This window comes from Theropithecus gelada, chromosome 1 (genome assembly GCF_003255815.1).
Source record: "Theropithecus gelada isolate Dixy chromosome 1, Tgel_1.0, whole genome shotgun sequence".
NCBI lineage: Eukaryota > Metazoa > Chordata > Mammalia > Primates > Cercopithecidae > Theropithecus > Theropithecus gelada.
In genome coordinates, this window is record NC_037668.1 from 80,746,821 (window position 1) to 80,766,331 (window position 19,511).

General features: G+C 45.1%; 1 protein-coding gene across 2 annotated transcripts in view; it reads left to right on the top strand.

Annotated features, from left to right (window-relative positions):
- Positions 1–347: 347 nt before the first annotated feature.
- ZYG11A (zyg-11 family member A, cell cycle regulator) overlaps positions 348–19,511 on the top strand; it is a 62,004-nt gene continuing 42,840 nt past the window's right edge. For both annotated transcript variants that reach the window (XM_025355820.1, XM_025355821.1), the window contains exons 1-2: positions 348–801; positions 12,486–12,651. In XM_025355820.1, coding sequence (XP_025211605.1) covers positions 712–801; positions 12,486–12,651 — 256 coding nt within the window. In that variant the 5' untranslated portion in view covers positions 348–711. The remainder of the gene's footprint in view (positions 802–12,485; positions 12,652–19,511) is intronic.

Here is a 19,511-nt window from a genome sequence, read left to right on the forward strand (position 1 = left end):
AAGTTAGAAGGGTCTCTCAGGGTTTCTTTCTTGGAGCAGGTTATAAGGGTCTTCTCAGGTACTTTTTAGGTAACAAGAAAGCTAAATAGCTTTTTTTGGTAGATACTTGCCAATATTTTGTATTCGTTTTATATTTGATTTATCCAGAGACTCTAGGAGTTGAAACAGAGAGGACTGTTAGAGAGGTGCTGTTGCCAGATTTTTAGGGGCACAGTCTTTGAAATATATATTTTAATGTATGAAAGCTTCAAAAAATATATATATAGAAATAATGAATATATATGTATGCATATACGTGTGTGTGTGTGTATATATAGTATTCCCCAAACCTACACAGCCGGTCCTCGGGGAATGTCCCCTCAAGCCCTGAGGCGCGGGACTGGGGAGGAGTGGATGAGCAGCTGGGCCATGGCAGGTTGGTCTGAGGAGGCTGGGAAGGCGGGAGGGGGACGGTTGGCCCAGGCGGCGGCGTGTCGGGGGGCGGGTGGGGCTAGGAGGCCGCCCGGGGGGTGGGGTCTGCGGCTGGCCGACCCCCGCGTGCGCGTCGCCTCGCCGGGCATTTCAAAAGCCTGCCGGCCGGGCGCGGCGCTAGCTCTGTGTGCCTCGCAGGCGTGGTGGGCGCGTCTTGGCAGCCGCCCGCCTGGTTCTCGCGGGATCCGGGCCCCGGCTCGACGCCCGCTCTCTGCTTGACACCCCGCCAGTGGGGTCGCCATGGTTCATTTCTTGCACCTGGGCCACACGCCCCGGAACATCGTCCCTCCCGACGCTCAGAAGGATGCCCTGGGCTGCTGCGTGGTACAGGTGAGCACCGGGGTGCGGGCTGCCACGTCCAACCCCGGCAAGCACGGCGAGTCTCCTGGGACGCTGCCGAGGCACTTGCTGGGGAGTGTGGCCCGCCCGGGGCTGCGGTCTAAATGCCGAGCCCTTTCCTGGCGCAGGCGTAGCCGCGGAGTTGCGTTGCTGGGGAGGCGGCCTGGGCGCCGCGGGGCGGGGGACGTTTCTGCGCGGGGCGAGGCGCGTGGACTTTGCGCCCTGAGGCGGCGCGGCGAGAGCCCAGTCCCAGAGACCCGGGCGAGCCTCATACCATTCCTCGCCCCAGTGCAGGGTGCTGTGAGCTTAGACGTAGGTGCAGGGCATGGCACTCGGCTTGGCCCGTGGTGGACGGTGTTTTTGCCGTCGTGAACCCAAACGCCCCAAACCTTGACCGTTTCCTCACGCGTGTTGTGGACGCGGCGCCCCGCGGAGGCGGTGACCCTTTGACCGCTACCACCTGAGGCTTTTGGGCCCGGGGCCGGGCGAGTAGGTTAGTCCGGCTGGGGGAACTGGAACCCGAAGTCAGATTCTTTCAGTTCCGCGCGTCCGTCCCCGCCCCGGTCCCGTCCCCGTCCGATTCCCAGCCTTTGCCGAATGCCTGTTACTCTTAGTTCTGAACAAAATGCAAACCCAAAGAATGTGTGTTTAGGGCCTACTGTATGTCAAGTGTCGCCTTTCTTTTTTTTTTTGAGATGGAGTCTCGCTCTGTTGTGGAGTGCAGTGTCTCAATCTGGGCCAACTGCAACCTCCGCCTCCCGGGTTCAAGCGATTCTCCTGCCTCAGCCTCCCGAGTAGCCGGGACTACAGGCGCGTGCCACCATGCCCGGCTCATTTTTTGTATTTTTAGTAGAAACGGGGTTTCACCGTTTTGGCCGGGATGGTCTCGAACTCCAGACCTCGTGCTCCGCCCGCCTCGGCCTCCCATTGTGCTGGGATTATAGGCGTCAGCCACCGAGCCTTTCTAAAGCAGTCTAGTAACCCCTAGTCTTTTGTAGGCTTTGCTAGGCTTCATTTTACCGATGTGGTAAAATGTGTTGGGAGCTCTGAAATTGAGTTGACTTGCTCGTGAACTTGAATTTCACCTCAGGTGTTCAGACCTCCGACCCCACTTTGGAAAAAACCCGCCAAGGGCCACCCTTTGGGAACTCGAGGGATTGAGTGGTCAAGGCTCGACCCAAAGTTTATGGAGAGAAGGAAATGCTCTGATTAAGGTTGTGCTTTACATATTAACGCCTTGTTGAAAGACTTTTTGCCCTGCAGTGATCTAGCCTGTGCTCTTTTGAACTCACTTAGAAAAGTTGCTGTATAATTTGTGGATTTGTAATTCACGGAAAACTTGGATTTTTTTACGTGTGTACTAGCATCGTCTCAGGCACATTTTTTGCTGCTTGGAATCGAAACAAGATTTCTTGTTTTTTTTTTTTTTTTTTTTTGAGACGGAGTCTCGCTCTGTCGACCAGACTGCTAGCTCACTGCAAGCTCTGCCTCCCGGGTTCACGCCATTCTCCTGCCTCAGCCTCCCGAGTAGCTGGGACTACAGGCGCCCGCCACCACGCCCGGCTTGTCTTTTAGTAGAGACGGGTTTCACGGGTTTCACCGTGTTAGCCAGGATGGTCTCGATCTCCTGACCTCGTGATCCGTCCATCTCGGCCTCCCAAAGTGCTGGGATTACAGGCGTGAGCCACCACGCCCATGCTTTCTTTTTATCCTTCTAACTTTTTATTTTTAATTAAGATGGTGGTTTCCCTATGTTGCCCAGGCTGGTCTTTGAACTGGGCTAAAGCAATCCTCTTGCCTTGGCCTCCCATATCCTTTCAATTTTTTGCTTCATGAATTTTGAATCTATTAGTAAGTTCATATGCATTTAGGAATGTTAATTCTGCTTGATGAATTGACTCTTTTTATCATTAAGAAATGTCCATCTTGAGCTCTAGCAATGTTCTTGTCCAAAAGCCTCATTTTTCTGACGATGTAGTCACTCCAGTTCCCTGTGTCTAGTGTTTAACAACTGTCTTTATGTTTTAAATTGAGTCTCTTGTAAACAGCAGCCCTGCATTTGTATGTAGCCTAAGAGTCTGTGCTTTGTTGTTTTTTTTATGTTTGGAGATGGAGCCTCGCTCTGTCACTCAGGCTGGAGTACAGTGGTACACTCTTGACTCACTGCAACCTCCGCCTCCTGGGTTCAAACAATTCTCCCGCCTCAGCCTCCTGAGTAGCTGGGACTACAAGTGCATGCCACCATGCCTGGCTAATTTTTGTATTTTTGTAGAGACAGGTATTTTTGCAGAGACAGGGTTTCACCATGTTGCCCAGGCTGGTCCTGAACTTCTGGCCTCAAGCGACCTGCCCACCTTGGCCATCCAAAGTGCTGGGATTATAGGCGTGCACTGCACCCAACCTTTATTTTTGAATTTTTTTTTTTTTTTTTTACAGAGGACAGGAAAGTAAACATTTTAATTTTTTAAATTAAAAAATGTATTCTTAAAATTGATTTTTGGGGGGAGGAGAGAGTCTCATTCTGTTGCCTAGGTTTGAGTGCAGTCTGTGATCATAGCTCATCCTCCCTCCTCAGCCTCCCTAGTAGCTGGACTATAGGTGTGCACCACCATGCCTGGCTGTTTTTTATTTTTTGTAGAGGCTGAGTCTTGCTGTGTTGCCCAGGCTAGTCTCAAACTCCTGGCTTCAGCCTCCCAAAGTTCTGGGATTCCAGATGTGAGCCACCGTGCCCGGCCATTCTGTGCTATTTAATTGGAGTAAATATAATTATCAGTATTGTTGGGTTTAAGTCTACTGTGTTTTGCTATATACGTTCCATTTGTCTTGTTTTTTCCTTTTCTTTTGAATTACTTAGAAAATACCATGTTCTCTTTTGACTTAGTAGTTCTCTCTTTCTCTCCCTTTCTCTCTTTCTCTCCTTTTCTCCTTCTTACCCTTTAATGGTCACTCAAAGGTAGCTGTTTTCAAAGTGTGGACCCCAGCACCTCCAGAATCCCAGAGATCCCATCTCTTCAATGAAACTTAGCCCACCTATCAATGAAATTTGCAAAAATGTAAAACAGTGCTGCTGTTCTCAACTAAGCTAGTTTTTAATTCTTTTGGAAATTGTGGCTTTTTAAATTTTTTATATATATATATTTTTTCTATATGTATTTTATATATATATATATAGAAACGGAGTCTCGCTCTGTTGCCCAGGCTGGAGTGCAGTGGTGTGATCTTGGCTCACCACAACCTCCTCCGCCTCCCAGGTTCAAGTGATTCTCCTGCTTCAGCCTCCTAAGTAGCTGGGACTACAGGTGTGCGCCACCATTCCCAGCTAATTTTTGTATTTTTAGTAGAGATGGGGTTTCACTATGTTGGCCAGGTTGGTCTCGAACTCCTGAACTCATGATCCACCCACCTCAGCCTCCCAAAGTACTAGGATTACAGGCGAGCCATTGAAAATGTTATCTATGTTAACATGCTCTGAGTTTTTAGTATTTCCTAAGTGAATTAATGTGTATTTTAAAGATTGCTAAGATTTAATTTTTAACGTGGTATATGTTGATAGATATAACCCAATTTTTAAGAGTATAGAGTGGTACAAGGACCAAAAAGCTTGGGAGCCATATCTCTAGGCTTTAAAATTACATCTTTGTCTGTTCATATTTACTTTTAAAGATACTACTTAATTTTTTTTTTTTTTTTTTTAATTGAGACCAAGTCTTGCTTTGTTGCCCAGGCTGTAGTGTAGTCTCGTGGTCATAACTCAATGCAGCCTCACACTCCTGGGCTCAAGCGATCTACCTGCATTGGCCTCCCAAAGCGCTAACATTACAGGTATATGCCACCACTATACTGTTTCTTACTTTTTTTTTTTTTTTTTTTTTTTTGAGATGGAGTTTCAGTCTATTGCCCAGGCTGGAGTGCAATGGTGCAGTCTTGGCTCACTGCAACCTCCACCTCCCTGGTTCAAGTGATTCTCCTGCTTCAGCCTCCTGAGTAGCTGGGACTACAGGAACCCACCACCACAACTGGCTAATTTTTTTTTTTTTTTTTTTTTTTTTGAGACAGAGTCTTGCTTTGTCACCCAGGCTAGAATGCAGTGGCATGATCTCAGCTCACTGCCAGCTCCGCCTCCTGGGTTCAGGCCATTCTCCTGCTTCAGCCTCCCAAGTAGCTGGGACTGCAGGCGCCCACCACCGCACCTGGCTAAGTTGTTGTATTTTTAGAAGAGATGGGGTTTCACCGTGTTAGCCAGGATGGTCTTGATCTCCTGACCTCGTGATCCGCCTGCCTCCCAAAATGCTGGGATTATAGGCGTATAAGCCACCATGCCCAGCCACACCTGGCTAATTTTTGTGTATTTAGTAGAGATGGGGTTTTACCATGTAGGCCAGGCTGGTCTTGAACTCCTGATCTCAAGTGATCCACTGTCCATGGCCTCCCAAAGCGCTGGGATTACAGGTGTGAGCCACCATGCCTGGCCTCACTGCTTATAACAATATTTTTTGATTTTCCTTGCTCTTATCTTATTCTTTGTGCTATGGAAATAATGCATTTTACTTCTCCATGTTAAGAATTACACAGTATTTGTTTTTATTTTTGTTTTGACCAATCAGTTATGTTAAAGAAATTCAGAATTGAGAAAAAAAGTTTTATATTTAGCCACATGTTTCTGTTTTCAGTACTTCTTTTTCTCTAGATCCCAAATATCCCTCTTGTTTTTTTTTTTTTTTTTTTTTGACACGATGTTTTGCTCTTGTTGCCCAGGCTGGAGTGCGGTGGCGTGATCTCAGCTCACTGCAGCCTCCACCTCCCGGGTTCAAGCGATTCTCCTACCTCAGCCTCCTGAATAGCTGGGATTATAGGTGCGTACCACCATGCTTGGCTAATTTTTGTGTTTTTAGTAGAGACGGGTTTCACCATGTTGATCAGGCTGGTTTTGAATTCCTGACCTTATGATCCGCCCACCTCGGCCTCCCAAAGTGCTGGGATTATAGGCGTGAACCATAGTTCCTGGCCTAATTTTGTATTTTTAGTAGAGACGGGGTTTCTCCATGTTGGTCAGGTTGGTCTCGAACTCCCGACCTCAGGTGATCTGCCTGCCTCAGCCTCCCAAAGTGCTAGGATTACAGACATGAGCCACCGTGCCCAGCCGGTCATTTTTTTGGGGGGAGCTTAAAGAACTTTTAATATTTCTCATAGCATATGAGCTGGCAACAAGCTGTCTCTGCTTTTGTTTATCTGAGAATATATTTCATTTTCACTTTTGAAAGATGTTTTCATGGATCTGACAGTGTTTCCCCTGTATTTACTTTGTTTTTTTTTTCCTTGAGACAGTCTCGCTCTGTCTCCAGGCTGGAGTGCAGTGGTGCGATCTCGGTTTACTACAACCTCTGCCTCCCGGATTCAAGCAATTCTCCTGCCTCAGCCTTCTGAGTAGCTGGGACTACAGGCACGTGCCACCATGCCCCGCTAATTTTTGTATTTTTAGTAGAGATGGGGTTTCACCATATTGACCATGTGGGTCTTAAACTCCTGACTTTGTGATCCGCCCACCTTGGCCTCCCAAAAGTGATGGGATTGCAGGTGTGAACCACTGCACCTGGCTGGCATGCTTTGTTTTGATGACAATTCAGTGATCATACTTTTTTTTTTTCCTTCTGTGTCCATTCCCCAATCATAAGATGTTTCTCATTGTTGGTTTTTAGAAGTTTCCCATATTGTGCTTTTTTTGTTTGTTTATTCTGCTTTGGTCTATTTTGCTTCCGAAATCAGTGGGTCTTGCATCTTGCATCTGATTTGAACTTAAAAAAATAAAATGACATAAAGACACACTGGGTCTTGCTTTGTTGCCCAGGCCAGTCTTGAGCTCTGATCTAAAGCAATCCTCCCACCTCAGCCTTCCACACTTTGGGAGGCTGAGGTGGGCGGATCACCTGAGGCCAGGAGTTCAAGACCAGCCTGGAGAATCTTGTCTCTACCAAACATACAAAAATTAGCCAGATGTGATGGCGAATGCCTGTAGTCCCACCTACGTGGGAGGCTGAGGCACGAGAATGACTTGAACCCGGGAAGTGGAGGTTGCAGTGAGCTGAGATCATGCCACTGCACTCCAGCCTGGGCAACAGTGCTAGACTCTGTCTCAAAAATAAAAATAAAATTAAAAGAAAAAAAAATAGAGACATCAAATTTGCACCCAGTGGATTAATTAACTATAACTCAATAGATATTAAACCACAAAGCAATTTTTTTTTTTTTTGAGATGAAGTCTCGCTCTGTCACCCAGGCTGGAGTACAGTGGTGTGATCTCGGCTCACTGAAAGCTCCACATCCTGGGTTCACACCATCCTTCTGCCTCAGCCTCCTGAGTAGCTGGGACTACAGGCGCCCGCCACCATGCCCGGCTGATTTTTTTGTATTTTTAGTAGAGATGGGGTTTCATTGTGTTAGCCATGGTGGTCTTGATCTCCTGACCTTGTGATTCACCCGCCTTAGCCTTCCAAAGTGCTGGCATTACAGATGTGAGCCACCGTGCCCGGTACAAAGCAATTTTATAGGTTCCAAGTATAGGACATTGTCCTTATTAAGTATTTTTTGTTAAAATATTCTTTCCCATTTCTCTCTTCTGGAGTTTCTTTCTTTCTTTCTTTCTTTCTTTTTTTTTTTTTTGAGACGGAGTCTCGCTCTGTCACCCAGCTGGAGTGCAGTGGCTTGATCTCACCTCACTGCAACCTCCGATTTCCTAGTTCAAGAGATTATCCTGCCTCAGCCTCCGGAGTAGCTAGGACTGGGATTACAGGCACACGCTACCACACCCAGCTGATTTTTGTATTTTTAGTAGAGATGGAGTTTCACCATGTTTGCCAGGATGATCTCAATCTCCTGACCTTGTGATCTGCCCACTTCAGCCTCTCAAAGTGCTGGGATTACAGGCGTGAGCCACCGTGCCCAGCCTCTTTACTGTTTTTGAGACCAAGTCTTGCTCTGTGGCTCAGACTGGAGTGCAGTGGCGCGATCTCCGCTCACTGCAACCTTCTGCCTCCTGGGCTCAAGGGACTCTCATGTCTCAGCCTCCTGAGTAGCTGGGATTTACAGGTGTGTGCCAACATGCCCAGCTAATTTTTTTGTATTTTTAGTAGAGATGGAGTTTCACCATGTTGGCCAGACTGGTCTCGAACTCCTGGCCTCAAGTGATCTGCCTGCCTGGGCCTCCAAGTGTGCTGGGATTACAGACGTGAACCACCATGCTGGCCTAGAGTTTCAATTATACATTTCTAATAGGCTGCTTAAGATCGGTTAAGGGCCGGGCGCGGTGGCTCAAGCCTGTAATCCCAGCACTTTGGGAGGCCGAGGCGGGTGGATCACGAGGTCAGGAGATCGATACCATCCTGGCTAACATGGTGAAACCCCGTCTCTACTAAAAATACAAAAAACTAGCCGGGCGTGGTGGCGGGCGCCTGTAGTCCCAGCTACTCGGAGGCTGAGGCGGGAGAATGGCGTGAACCCGGGAGGCGGAGCTTGCAGTGAGCCGAGATCGCGCCACTGCACTCCAGCCTGGGCGACACAGCGAGACTCCGTCTCAAAAAAAAAAAAAAAAAAAAAAAAAAAGATCGGTTAAGAAGTGCCTTAAATGGGGCACCATGGTTTTCAACTTTTTCCCCAGCCTTTTTCTGTTTCAGTTTGAGTCATTTCTATTGTCCTGACTTCATCTTTAGTGATCTCTTATTTTGTAGTTCTGATGTGCTGATAATCCTATCTGCTGTTTTTTGTTTGTTTGTTTGTTTGTTTTGTTTTTTTGGGTTTTTTTTCCCCCAATATGCTGGGATTACAGACATGAGCCACTGCACCCAGCTTCTAATTTTTGTATTTTTAGTAGAGGCAAGGTTTTACCGTGTTGGCCAGGATGGTCTCGATCTCCTGACCTTGTGATCTGCCCACCTCGGCCTCCAAAATCTTTGGGATTACAGGCGTGAGCCACTGTGTCTGGCCTGGTGTATTTTTTCAACTCTAGACATTTCCTTTTGGTCTTTTTCATATCTTCTGTTTTTCTGGTGTTTCCATATTTGTTCTCTTATTGTGTTCATGTTCTGTTTTAAACCCGTGAATAATAATAGCTGTTTTAAATTCCTGTCTGTTAGGTTGTTAAAGTTATTTTGGGATTTGTTTCTATTGACTTTTTTTTCCTGCTTCTCATGTCTGATATTTTATTGTAAGCTGAACTTTATGGATGCTACTTTGAGTGTCTATATATATTTTGCAATTCAGAGACTTATAATTTTTTTTTTTTTTTTTTTTGAGACAGGGTCTCATTTTGTCACCTAGGCTGGAGTGGAGTGGTACAGTCATGGCTCATTGCCTCACTGCAGCCTTGACCTCCTGGGATGGAGCAATTCTCCTGCCTCAGCCCCCCCAGGTAGCTGGGACTCAGGCACACCCTACCACTTTTGACTAATTTTTTTGTATTTTTTGTGGAGACAGGGTTTTGCCATGTTTCCACATCTGGTCTTGAACTCCTCAGCTCACATGATCTACCTGTCTTGACCTTTCATGCTGGGATTACACGTGTGAGCCACTGTGCCTGACCACGAGACTTTTCATAGATGCGTAACCTTACCACAGTCAATTTATTATTATTATTATTATTATTATTATTATTGAGACAGGGTCTCACTCTGTCACCCAGGCTGGAGTGTAATGGCACGATCTGGGCTCACTACAACCTCTGCCTCCCGGGTACAAGTGATTCTCCTGCCTCAGCCTCCCGAGTAGCTGGGATTACAGGCGTGAGCCATCACACCTAGCTAATTTTTGTATTTTTAGTAGGGATGGAGTTTCAACATGTTGACCAGGTTGGTCTTGAACTCCTAACCTCAAGTGATCAGCCCGCCTCTGCCTCCCAAAGTGCTGGAATTACAGGTGTGAGCCACCATCCCTGGCCTACAGTTTATTTTATTATTTATTTTAATTAATTTATTTTATTTTATTTTATTTTTTATTTTTTGAGATGTAGTCTCACTCTGTCACCCAGGTTGGAGTGCAGTGGTGTGATCTCAGCTCACTGCAACCTCCACCTCCCTTGTTCAAGTGATTCTGCTGCCTCAGCCTCCTGAGTAGCTGGGATTACAGGCTCCTGCCACCATGCCTTCCTAATTTTTTTTTCCTTTTTTTTTTTTTTTTTTTTGTGACGGAGTCTCGCACTGTCACCTGGGCTGATGTGCAGTGGCACAATCTTGGCTCGCTGCAACCTCCGCCTCCCGGGTTCAAGTGATTCTCCTGCCTCTGCCTTCCCAGTAGCTAGGATTACAGGCGCCTGCCACCACCCTTGGCTAATTTTTCGTATTTTTATTAGAGACGGGGTTTCACTATGTTGGCCAGGCTGGTCTCAAACTCCTGACCTCATGATCCAACCGCTTTGGCCTCCCAAAATGCTGGCATTACAGGTGTGAGCCTCCGCGCCTGGCCAATTTTTGTATTTTTAGTGAAGACGGGGTTTCACCATGTTGGCCAGGCTGGTCTCAAACTCAGATGATCCACCCACCTCATCTTCCCAGAGTGGTGTGATTACAGGAGTGAGTCTCTGAACCTTGCCTGACAGTTAATTTTAGAGCACCTTTTTTTTTTGACATGGCATCTGTCACCCATGCTGGAGTGCAGTGATGCTATCTCAGCTCACTGCACTCTCTAGCCTTCTGGGTTCGAGGGATTCTCCTGCCTCAAGGCTCCTGAGTAGCTGGGACTATAGATAGGCATGTGCTACCATGCCTGGCTAATTTTTGTATTTTTAGTAAAAACAGGGTTTTGCTATGTTGGCCAGCCTGGTCTCAAACTCATGACCTCAAGTGACTCACCCACCTCGGCCTCCCAAAGTGCAGGAATTAACAGCTACCACGCTTGACCAGCCTTTCTGTTTTGTAGAGGAGAAAAGCATTTTTTGCTTTACGATAGGGTTATGTCCCAATAAAACCCTTGTAAATTTAAAATATTCTAAGTCCAAAATGCATTTAATACTCATAACCTACCAAATATAGGTTAGTCTGACCTACCTTAAATGTGCTCAGAACTCTTACATTAGCCTACAGTTGAACAAAATCATCTAGCACAAAGCCCATTTCATTATAGTGTTGAATATCTCATGGAATTTATTAATACTGACAGTGAAAAACAGTGGTCATATGGGTACTCACTGTTAACATATACAGCTGAAAGCACGCTGGGCCTGAAGAATGTTTGAAGCATTGAACTAAAAGTTAATTGCTGGATGATGGAGAAGCTACATCAATAGGGTCACTAGTTGCCCTTCTAAACATTGGAGCCCACTGACACTTGTTGATGGTTTAGCAGACATAGTGTTCAAGAAGATATCAAGTAGTATTTGTTCACCCTTGTGATCGTGTGGCTGACTGGGAGCTGCAGCTCACTCTGCTGACCAGCATTGAAAGAATATCATATTATATGTCACTAGCCCGGGAAGAGATCAAAACTCAAAATTTCAAGTATGGTTTCTACTTTATACCATTGTAATTCCAAAAATCATGAGTCTGTACATGACTTTGTAGCCTCACCTTCCTGTCAGTTTCTTACACTTTCATAGGACCTTGAATGTATCACCGTTTGAGGTTGTGAATAGTTTTGGGAGTAGACACATGATAATGAATACATATTTGTTGAATGAATGACCATGTGATCTCTGCTTGAAGTGTTCCAAATGTTGCACTGAAATTGTCAATTTCTTGTTTGTATTCTTCAGTAAATGTTAACTCTAAAGGGACTAGAACTGTATCTTACCCATCTCTATTTTCAGTGGCTAGCACAGAACAGGTGATCAGTAAAGGATTAAGAGAACTTAATATTGGGGCCAGGTGCGGTGGCTCATGCTTGTAATCCAGCACTTGGGGAGGCTAAGGTGGGAGGATCTCTTGAGCCCAGGAGTTTCGAGACTAGCTTGGGCAACAAAGTGGGACTCTATAAAATGTACAAAAAATTAGCTGGGCGTGGTGGCAGGAGCTCGTAGTCCCAGTTACTCAGGAGGCTGAGGTGGAAGGATCAACTGACTGGGAAAGTCAAAGCTGCATTCAGCTATGATTGTGCCACTGCACTCCAGCCTAGGCGATAGTGAGACCCTGTTTCAAAAAAAAGAAAAAAAGAACTTAATGTTTTTCAAGATACAATATGTTCTTTCTGACTGTGGGTTCAGTATATGTGAATTCAGCCAACTTTGGATGGAAAATATTTGGGGGAAAAAACCTGCATCTGTACTGAACATGTCCAGACTTTTTTCTTGTCATTCTGTAAACAATACAGTATAATGCATTTATACTGTATTAGTGCTTATAAGTAATTTAGAAATGATTTATAGTGTATGAGAATGTCTGCATAGGTTATATGCAAACATTACACCATTTTATATAAGGGGACTTGAGCATCTGTGGATGCTGGTCGGGGAGTTCTGGAACCAATCTCCTGCAGGTTTTGAGGGACAGCTGTACAACAGAAGAGACAACAGATTAAATTTTCCATTCAGTTAACGTTGGAATGAGGTGGTTTTGTTACATATAAATCATTATTAGAGTATGAAGGATGTTTCTTCACATAGCCTCATCAAATGGAATATGTATGGCATGATTAGTTTTATGTTGAATTTTTGCAGATGTGTTCTAACAAAATTTGTTTGGGGTTTTGTTTGCTAGGAAGAGGCATCTCCCTACACTTTGGTCAACATCTGCCTGAATGTCCTGATTGCTAACCTGGAGAAACTGTGTTCTGAAAGACCTGATGGAACGCTGTGCCTTCCGGAGCATTGGAGTTTCCCTCAGGAAGTAGCTGATCGATTTCTCAGGGTGATGACTTGGCAAGGTAGTGATAAGCCTTCTCTAAAGTCAGCTCTTGCAGTACTTTACTATTTGAAAAGCACTTTCACACACAGTTCCTATTGTGATTCTCACAAAGTATTTCCATTTCATTTGTCTGGAAGTTGAGACTCACTCTTTCTGGGATTCCATAATGGAAATTGTCTTCTAGGCTAGCCCTGCTATTGACTTGGTTTTCCACTCTTCACTTACTAAGTTATCACTTATCCATCTGCTCTCTAGCTTTCTTTTTTTTGGGGGATGGAGTTTCGCTCTTGTCACCAAGACTGGAGTATAGTGGCACAATCTTGGCTCACTGCAACCTCCACTTCCTGGGTTCAGGCGATTCTCCTGCCTCAGCCTCCCAAGTAGCTGGGATTACAGGCGCCCACCACCATGCCTGGCTGATTTTTGTATTTTTAGTAGAGACGGGGTTTCACCACATTGGCCAGGCTGGTCTCGAACTCCTAACTTCAGGTGATCCGCCTGCCTTGGCCTCCCAAAGTCCTCACGCCCGGCCTGCTCTCTAGCTTTTTCAAAATGCTCTTGCTATAGTCTTGTTTACCATTCTTTTCATTATGGTTATGAGTCTTACTTCCCATTGTAGCTGTGCTTAAAGAACTCCACTAAAAAAAGAAAGGAAAAAAAGGGCATTTTATTATTTATTTATTTATTTATAACTTGGGATTACAGGTGTGAGCCATCACGTCTGGTGTGAGGCACCGTGCCTGGCCCATAATCAATTTTAGAACCTCGAAATTTCCATCACTTGAGAAAGAAACCTTGTGCCCATTAGATTTTACTTCCTTTTTCCCACATCCCTCTAGCCCTAAGCCACCACTAGTCTACTTTTCATCTCTATGGATATTCCCACCAACAGTGTCCAAGAGTGTCTCCACGTTCTCACCAAGACTCATCTGACATTTTGATTATAGCCATCCTAGTGGATGTGAAATAGTATCTGTTGGGCTTTTAATTTGCATTTCCCTAATGACTAACGGTGTTGAGCAGCTTTTCATGTGCTTATTGGCCATTTATGTTTTGTTTTGTTTTGTTTTGTTTTGAGACAGAGTCTCTGTTGCCCAGGCTGGAGTGCAGTGGCGTGATCTCGGCTCACCACAACCTCCTCCTCCCGAGCTCAAGTGATTCTCCTGCCTCAGCCTCCCAAGTAGCTGGGACTGTAGGCGCTTGCCACCATGCCCAGCTAATTTTTGTATTTTCAGCAGAGGCGGTGTTTCACTATGTTGGCCAGGCTGGTCTCGAACTCCTGACCTCGTGATCCACCGGCCTTGGCCTCCCAAAGTGCTGGGATTACAGGCGTGAACCACTGTGCCTGGCTTCTCTTTTTTTTTTGAGTCAGTTTTGTTCTTGTTGCCCAGGCTGTAGTGCAATGGCTTCCCAAAGTGCTAGGGTTACATGCATGAGCCACTGTGCCTGGCCTATATATTGTATATTACATAATTGCTTTTTGCATGTTAAACCAACCTTGTATCCCTTGGACAAATCCCACTTGGTCATTTTTATGTGCTACTGCTTTTTAAGTTTTGTTTTGTTTATTCTGCTTGATAATGTTTTTGTTTTTGTTTTGAGATGGGGTCTTGCTCTGGTGCCCAGGCTGGAGTGTAGCGGCACTATCATAGCTCACTGCTGCCTTGACCTCCTCAGCTCAAGCAGTTTTCCCACCTCAGCCTCCCGAGAAGAACACAAGTTCGAACTGTACAGATCCACCCATATGCAAATCTTTTTCAATAAATATACTGCAGGTTTTTTTTGGAGATTTGCAACAATTTGAAAAAACTTGCAAACTTTGTAGCATAGAAATATCAAAAGGTAAGAAAAGGATTTGTCATGAATGTATAAAAATATACTGCAGCACTCTTCATAATAGCCAAAGTATGGAATCAATCTAAGTGTCTATCAGTGGAGGAATGTATGAAGAAAATGTGGAATATGCACACAGTAGAATACTATTCAGCCATAAAAAAAATATAAAATCCTGTCATGTGCGGCAACATAAATGAACCTGAAGGACATTATGTTAAGTGAAATAAGCCAGGCACAGAAAGATAAATACCACATGATCTCACTCATGGAATCTAAAGAAGTTGATCTCATAGAAGAAAAGAATAGAATAGTAGTTACCAGAGGCTGGGGAGAGGGGAAGAAAGGGGAAATAGGGAGAGATTACTCAACAGGTACAAAGTTAGAGTTAGATAGGAGGAATAAATTCCGGTGGCCTATTACACAGTAGGGTTTCTATGATTAACAATAATGTATTATATATTTCAAAATAGATAGGATTTTGAATTTTCCCACCACAAAAAAATGATAAATGGGTAAGGTCATGGATATACTAAATACCTTGATTTGATGATCACAATATATATACGCATATAGAAATATCACACTATACCCCCAAATATGTACAATTATGTATCAAAAATAAAATGCAAAAGAAATGAAAGAGGGAACACAACTACTAACCTTATAGAAATGAAATGGATTAGAAAGGAATACTGTGAACAAGTGTGTGCCAATAAATTCGATAACTTTCACGAAAGGGACAAGTTTCTAGAATAACACAAACTAAAATTTTTACACATATCTTTATGGTAGCATAAAGGCTGAGGCAGGAGAATCACTTGAACTCAGGAGGCAGAGGTTGTGGTGAGCCGAGATCGCGCCACTGCACTCCAGCCTGGGCAACAGAGACTCTGTCTCAAAAAAAAAGACACAAATGGCCAATAAGCACATGACAAGTTGCTCAACACCGTTAGTCATTAGGGAAATGCAGATTAAAAGCCCAACAGATACTATTTCACATCCACTAGGATGGCTATAATCAAAATGTCAGATGAGGCTTGGTGAGAACGTGGAGACACTCTTGGACACAGCTGGCGGGAATGTAAAATAGCACAGCCACAAACAACAGTCTGGCAGTTCCTCAAAAAGATAACGAGTTACCATTTGATCCAGCAATTTCACTCAGAGAAATGAAAACTTATATCCACATAGAAACTTTTACACATTCCTGCAGATTCATATGGGGCAGAGAAAGTTTAGAATACATTTTTTTTAAGTTTAAAAATAAAATGTGTACACATATCTTTATGGTACCATATTATTCATAATAGCCCAAAAGTGAAAACAACACAAATGTCCATCAACCGAAAAACAGATAAATACAATGTGGTATGTCCATACAGTAGAATATGCGACTATGAAAAGGAACGAGTACAGATAAACATGTTGCACAATGTGAGCCTTAAAAACATGCTAAATGAAAAAGGTTTGGCACACAAGACCACATATTGGATGATTTAATTTATATTAAATGTTCAGAATAGGCAAATCCATAGAGATGGAAAGTAGACTAGTGGTTGCTTAGGGCTGGAGGGATGTGAGAAAAAGGAAGTAAAATCTTAACGGGCACAAGGTTTCTTTCTGAGGTGATGGAAATTTTGAGGTTCTGAAATTGATTATGGGCCAGGCACGGTGCCTCATGCCTGTAATCCCAGCACTTTCGGAGGCTGAGGCAGGCAGATCATTTGAGGTCAGGAGTTTGGGACCAGCCTGGCCAACATGGTGAAACCCCATCTGTACTAAAAATACAAAAACTACGGCCGGATGTGGTGGCTCACACCTGTAACCCCAGATTATAAAACTGATCATTTGTTGTATAAAGTTTCTTGTAATAGGTATTTTGTCATATAAGTGCTATGATTTTGACGTGTTTCTCCGATCCCCGTATATCCTGTCACTTGAACGTTGGAGGTAGATGCTTGATCAAGTTCATGTCGGTTTTTTTTTTTTTAAACTCTTGGAGTGGTGCTATGTGCTTTCTTCAGGGAGTTGATAAGGTTGGTTTGTTTTTGTGATGGCGGTGGCCATAGATGGATGATCATTGCCTACATCCGTTAAATTATCAGGAGTGGCTGGGCACGGTGGTTCATGCCTGTAATCCCAGCACTTTGGAAGGTCTAGGCGGGAAGACTGCTTGGAACCAGGTGTTCGAGGCTATAGTGAGCTATAATCATGCCATTGCACTGCATTCCTGGGCAGGAGTGAGACAATGTCTCTTAAAAGAAAAAAAAAGGCTGGGCGGGGTGGCTCAAGCCTGTAATCCCAGCACTTTGGGAGGCCGAGGCGGGTGGATCACGAGGTCAGGAGATCGAGACCATCCTGGCTAACACAGTGAAACCCTGTCTCTACTAAAAAAACACAAAAAACTAGCCGGGCGAGGTGGTGGGTGCCTGTAGTCCCAGCTACTTGGGAGGCTGAGGCAGGATAATGGCATAAACCAGGAGGTGGAGCTTGCAGTAAGCTGAGATACGGCCACTGCACTCCAGCCTGGGCGACAGAGGGAGACTCTGTCTCAAAAAAAAAAAATTGGCCGGGCGCATTGGCTCACGCCAATCTCAGCACTTTGGGAGGCCAAGGCGGGTGGATCATCTGAGGTCAGGAGTTTGAGACCAGCTTGACCAGCATGGAGAAACCCTGTCTCTACTAAAAATACAAAATTATCTGGGTGTGGTGGCACATGCCTATAATCCCAGCTACTCGGGAGGCTGAGTCAGGAGAATCGCTTGAAGCTGGGAGGCAGAGGTTGCCTGGGCAACAAAAGTGAAAAAAAAAATTGTCAGCGTTTCTTGTTGGTTTGACTTTTAGTGGTCATTACTCTCCTTCACCTTTCTGGTTTAGAGTAGTTTTCTGTTTTGTTTTTTTTCTTGTATCCTGGATTACTCTTCCACAATTTTCTTCTGTTTTTCTATCTGCACCTTAAGTATTTTGTGCTTCTTAAGGACCTGTCTTGGATACTTTTCTCACTCTGAACACTCCTTATGTGATTTTCCTTGGTTCATTTTACCTCCTCTACTGTCGTTCCCCAGAGTTCTCAGCCCGTTATCCTAAACTCCTGAATCATGTTACCAATTGCTCCCTTGGTGTCCTACACTTTTCTCTGGGCAGCTGAGTCATCATATTTTCCTGATTTTCTTCCTACCTCATTGAATGCTGCTGTTTTTATTTTTTTATTTTTTATTTTTTTGAGACAGAGTTTTGCTCTTGTTGCCCAGGCTGGAGTGCCATGGTGTGATCTTAACTGGCTGCCATGACTTAGCTCACTGCCACCTCTGCCTCCCAAGTTAAAGCATTTCTCCTGCCTCAGCCTCCCGCTTTGATTACAGGGGCCTGCCACCACGCCTTGCCAACTTTTTATATTTTTAGTAAAAATGGGTTTCACCATGTTGGCCAGGCTGGTCTCGAACTCCTGATCTCAAACTCCTGACCTCAGGTAATCTGCCTGCCTCAGCCTCCCAAAGTGCTTCAATTATAGGTGTGAGCCACCGCATCCAGCCTATTTTATTTTTTTTGAGATAGGGTCTCACTCTGTCGCCCAGGCTGGACTGCAGTGGTGTGATTATGGTTTGCTGTAACTTCAAATTCCTGGGCCCAAGTGATCCTCCTATCTCAGCCTCCTGAGTAACTGGGACTACAGGTGTGCACTACCATGCCTGGCTAATTCAACATTTTTTTTTTTTTTTGAGACGGAGTCTCGCTCTATCGCCCAGGCTGGAGTGCAGTGGCCGGATCTCAGCTCACTGCAAGCTCCGCCTCCCGGGTTTACGCCATTCTCCTGCCTCAGCCTCCCGAGTAGCTGGGACTACAGGCGCCCGCCACCTCGCCCGGCTAGTTTTTTGTATTTTTTTAGTAGAGACGGGGTTTCACCGTGTTAGCCAGGATGGTCTCGAACTCCTGACCTTGTGATCCGCCCGTCTCGGCCTCCCAAAGTGCTGGGATTACAGGCTTGAGCCACCGCGCCCAGCCAATTCAACATTTTTTTTTGTAGAGACGGAGTGTCCCCATGTTGCCCAGGCTGCTCTCAAACTCCTGGGCTCAAGCAGTCCACATGCCTGGGACTCCCAAAGTGCTGGGGTTACAAGCATAAGCCACTGTGCACAGCCTAAATTTTTCTTTTTTCTTTCTTCTTTTTTTTTTTTTTTGGTTAGCAACAGTCTTAGTCTGTGTCCCCCAGGCTGGAGTGCAGTGGCACCTACTTGGCTCACTGTTCCGCCTCCCTCCCAGGTTCAAGCAATTCTCGTGCCTGAGCAACGAGTAGCTGGGACTACAGGCATGTGCCACCACGCCCGGCTAACTTTTGTAGTTTTAGTAGAGACGGGGTTTTACCATGTTGGTCAGGCTGGTCTTGAACTCCTGACCTCAAGTGATCCGCCCGCCTCAGCCTCCTAAAGTGTTGGGATTACAGGCATGAGCCACTGTGCCTGGCCCTAAATTCTTTACTCTGTCACAAAATTGGTGTTTCTAAAAATGTAATTATAACCTTTTTTTTTTTTTTTTTTTTTAAAGAAGCTACATCAAAATGCGATGACCAGCCAGGTGCAGTGGCTCACTCCTGTAATCCCAGCACTTTGGGAGGCCGAGGTGGGTGGATCACTTGAGGTCAGGAGTTTGAGACCAGCCTGGCCAACATGGTGAAACCCAGTCTCTACTAACAATACAAAAATTAGCCGGGTGTGGTGGCAGGTGCCTGTAATCCCAGCTACTGGGAAGGTTGAGGCAGGAGAATCACTTGAACCTAGGAGGCGGAGATTGCAGTGAGCCAAGATTACGCCAGTGTACTCCTGCCTGGGTGACAAGAGCGAAACTCAGTCTCAAAAAAAAAAAAAAAAAAAAATGTGATGACTATTCATTTTATGGTTAAAAAGTCTTCAATTGTTCCTCATTGTCCGTAGGATAAAAGTCTGAATTTCCTAGCTTTGTGGACAGGACTTTTACCATCCTCTTCCTCGTTGCTTCCAGCCATGCCCCCCAACAGGCACTATGTCCCAGTAGTGTTGTTCTACATTT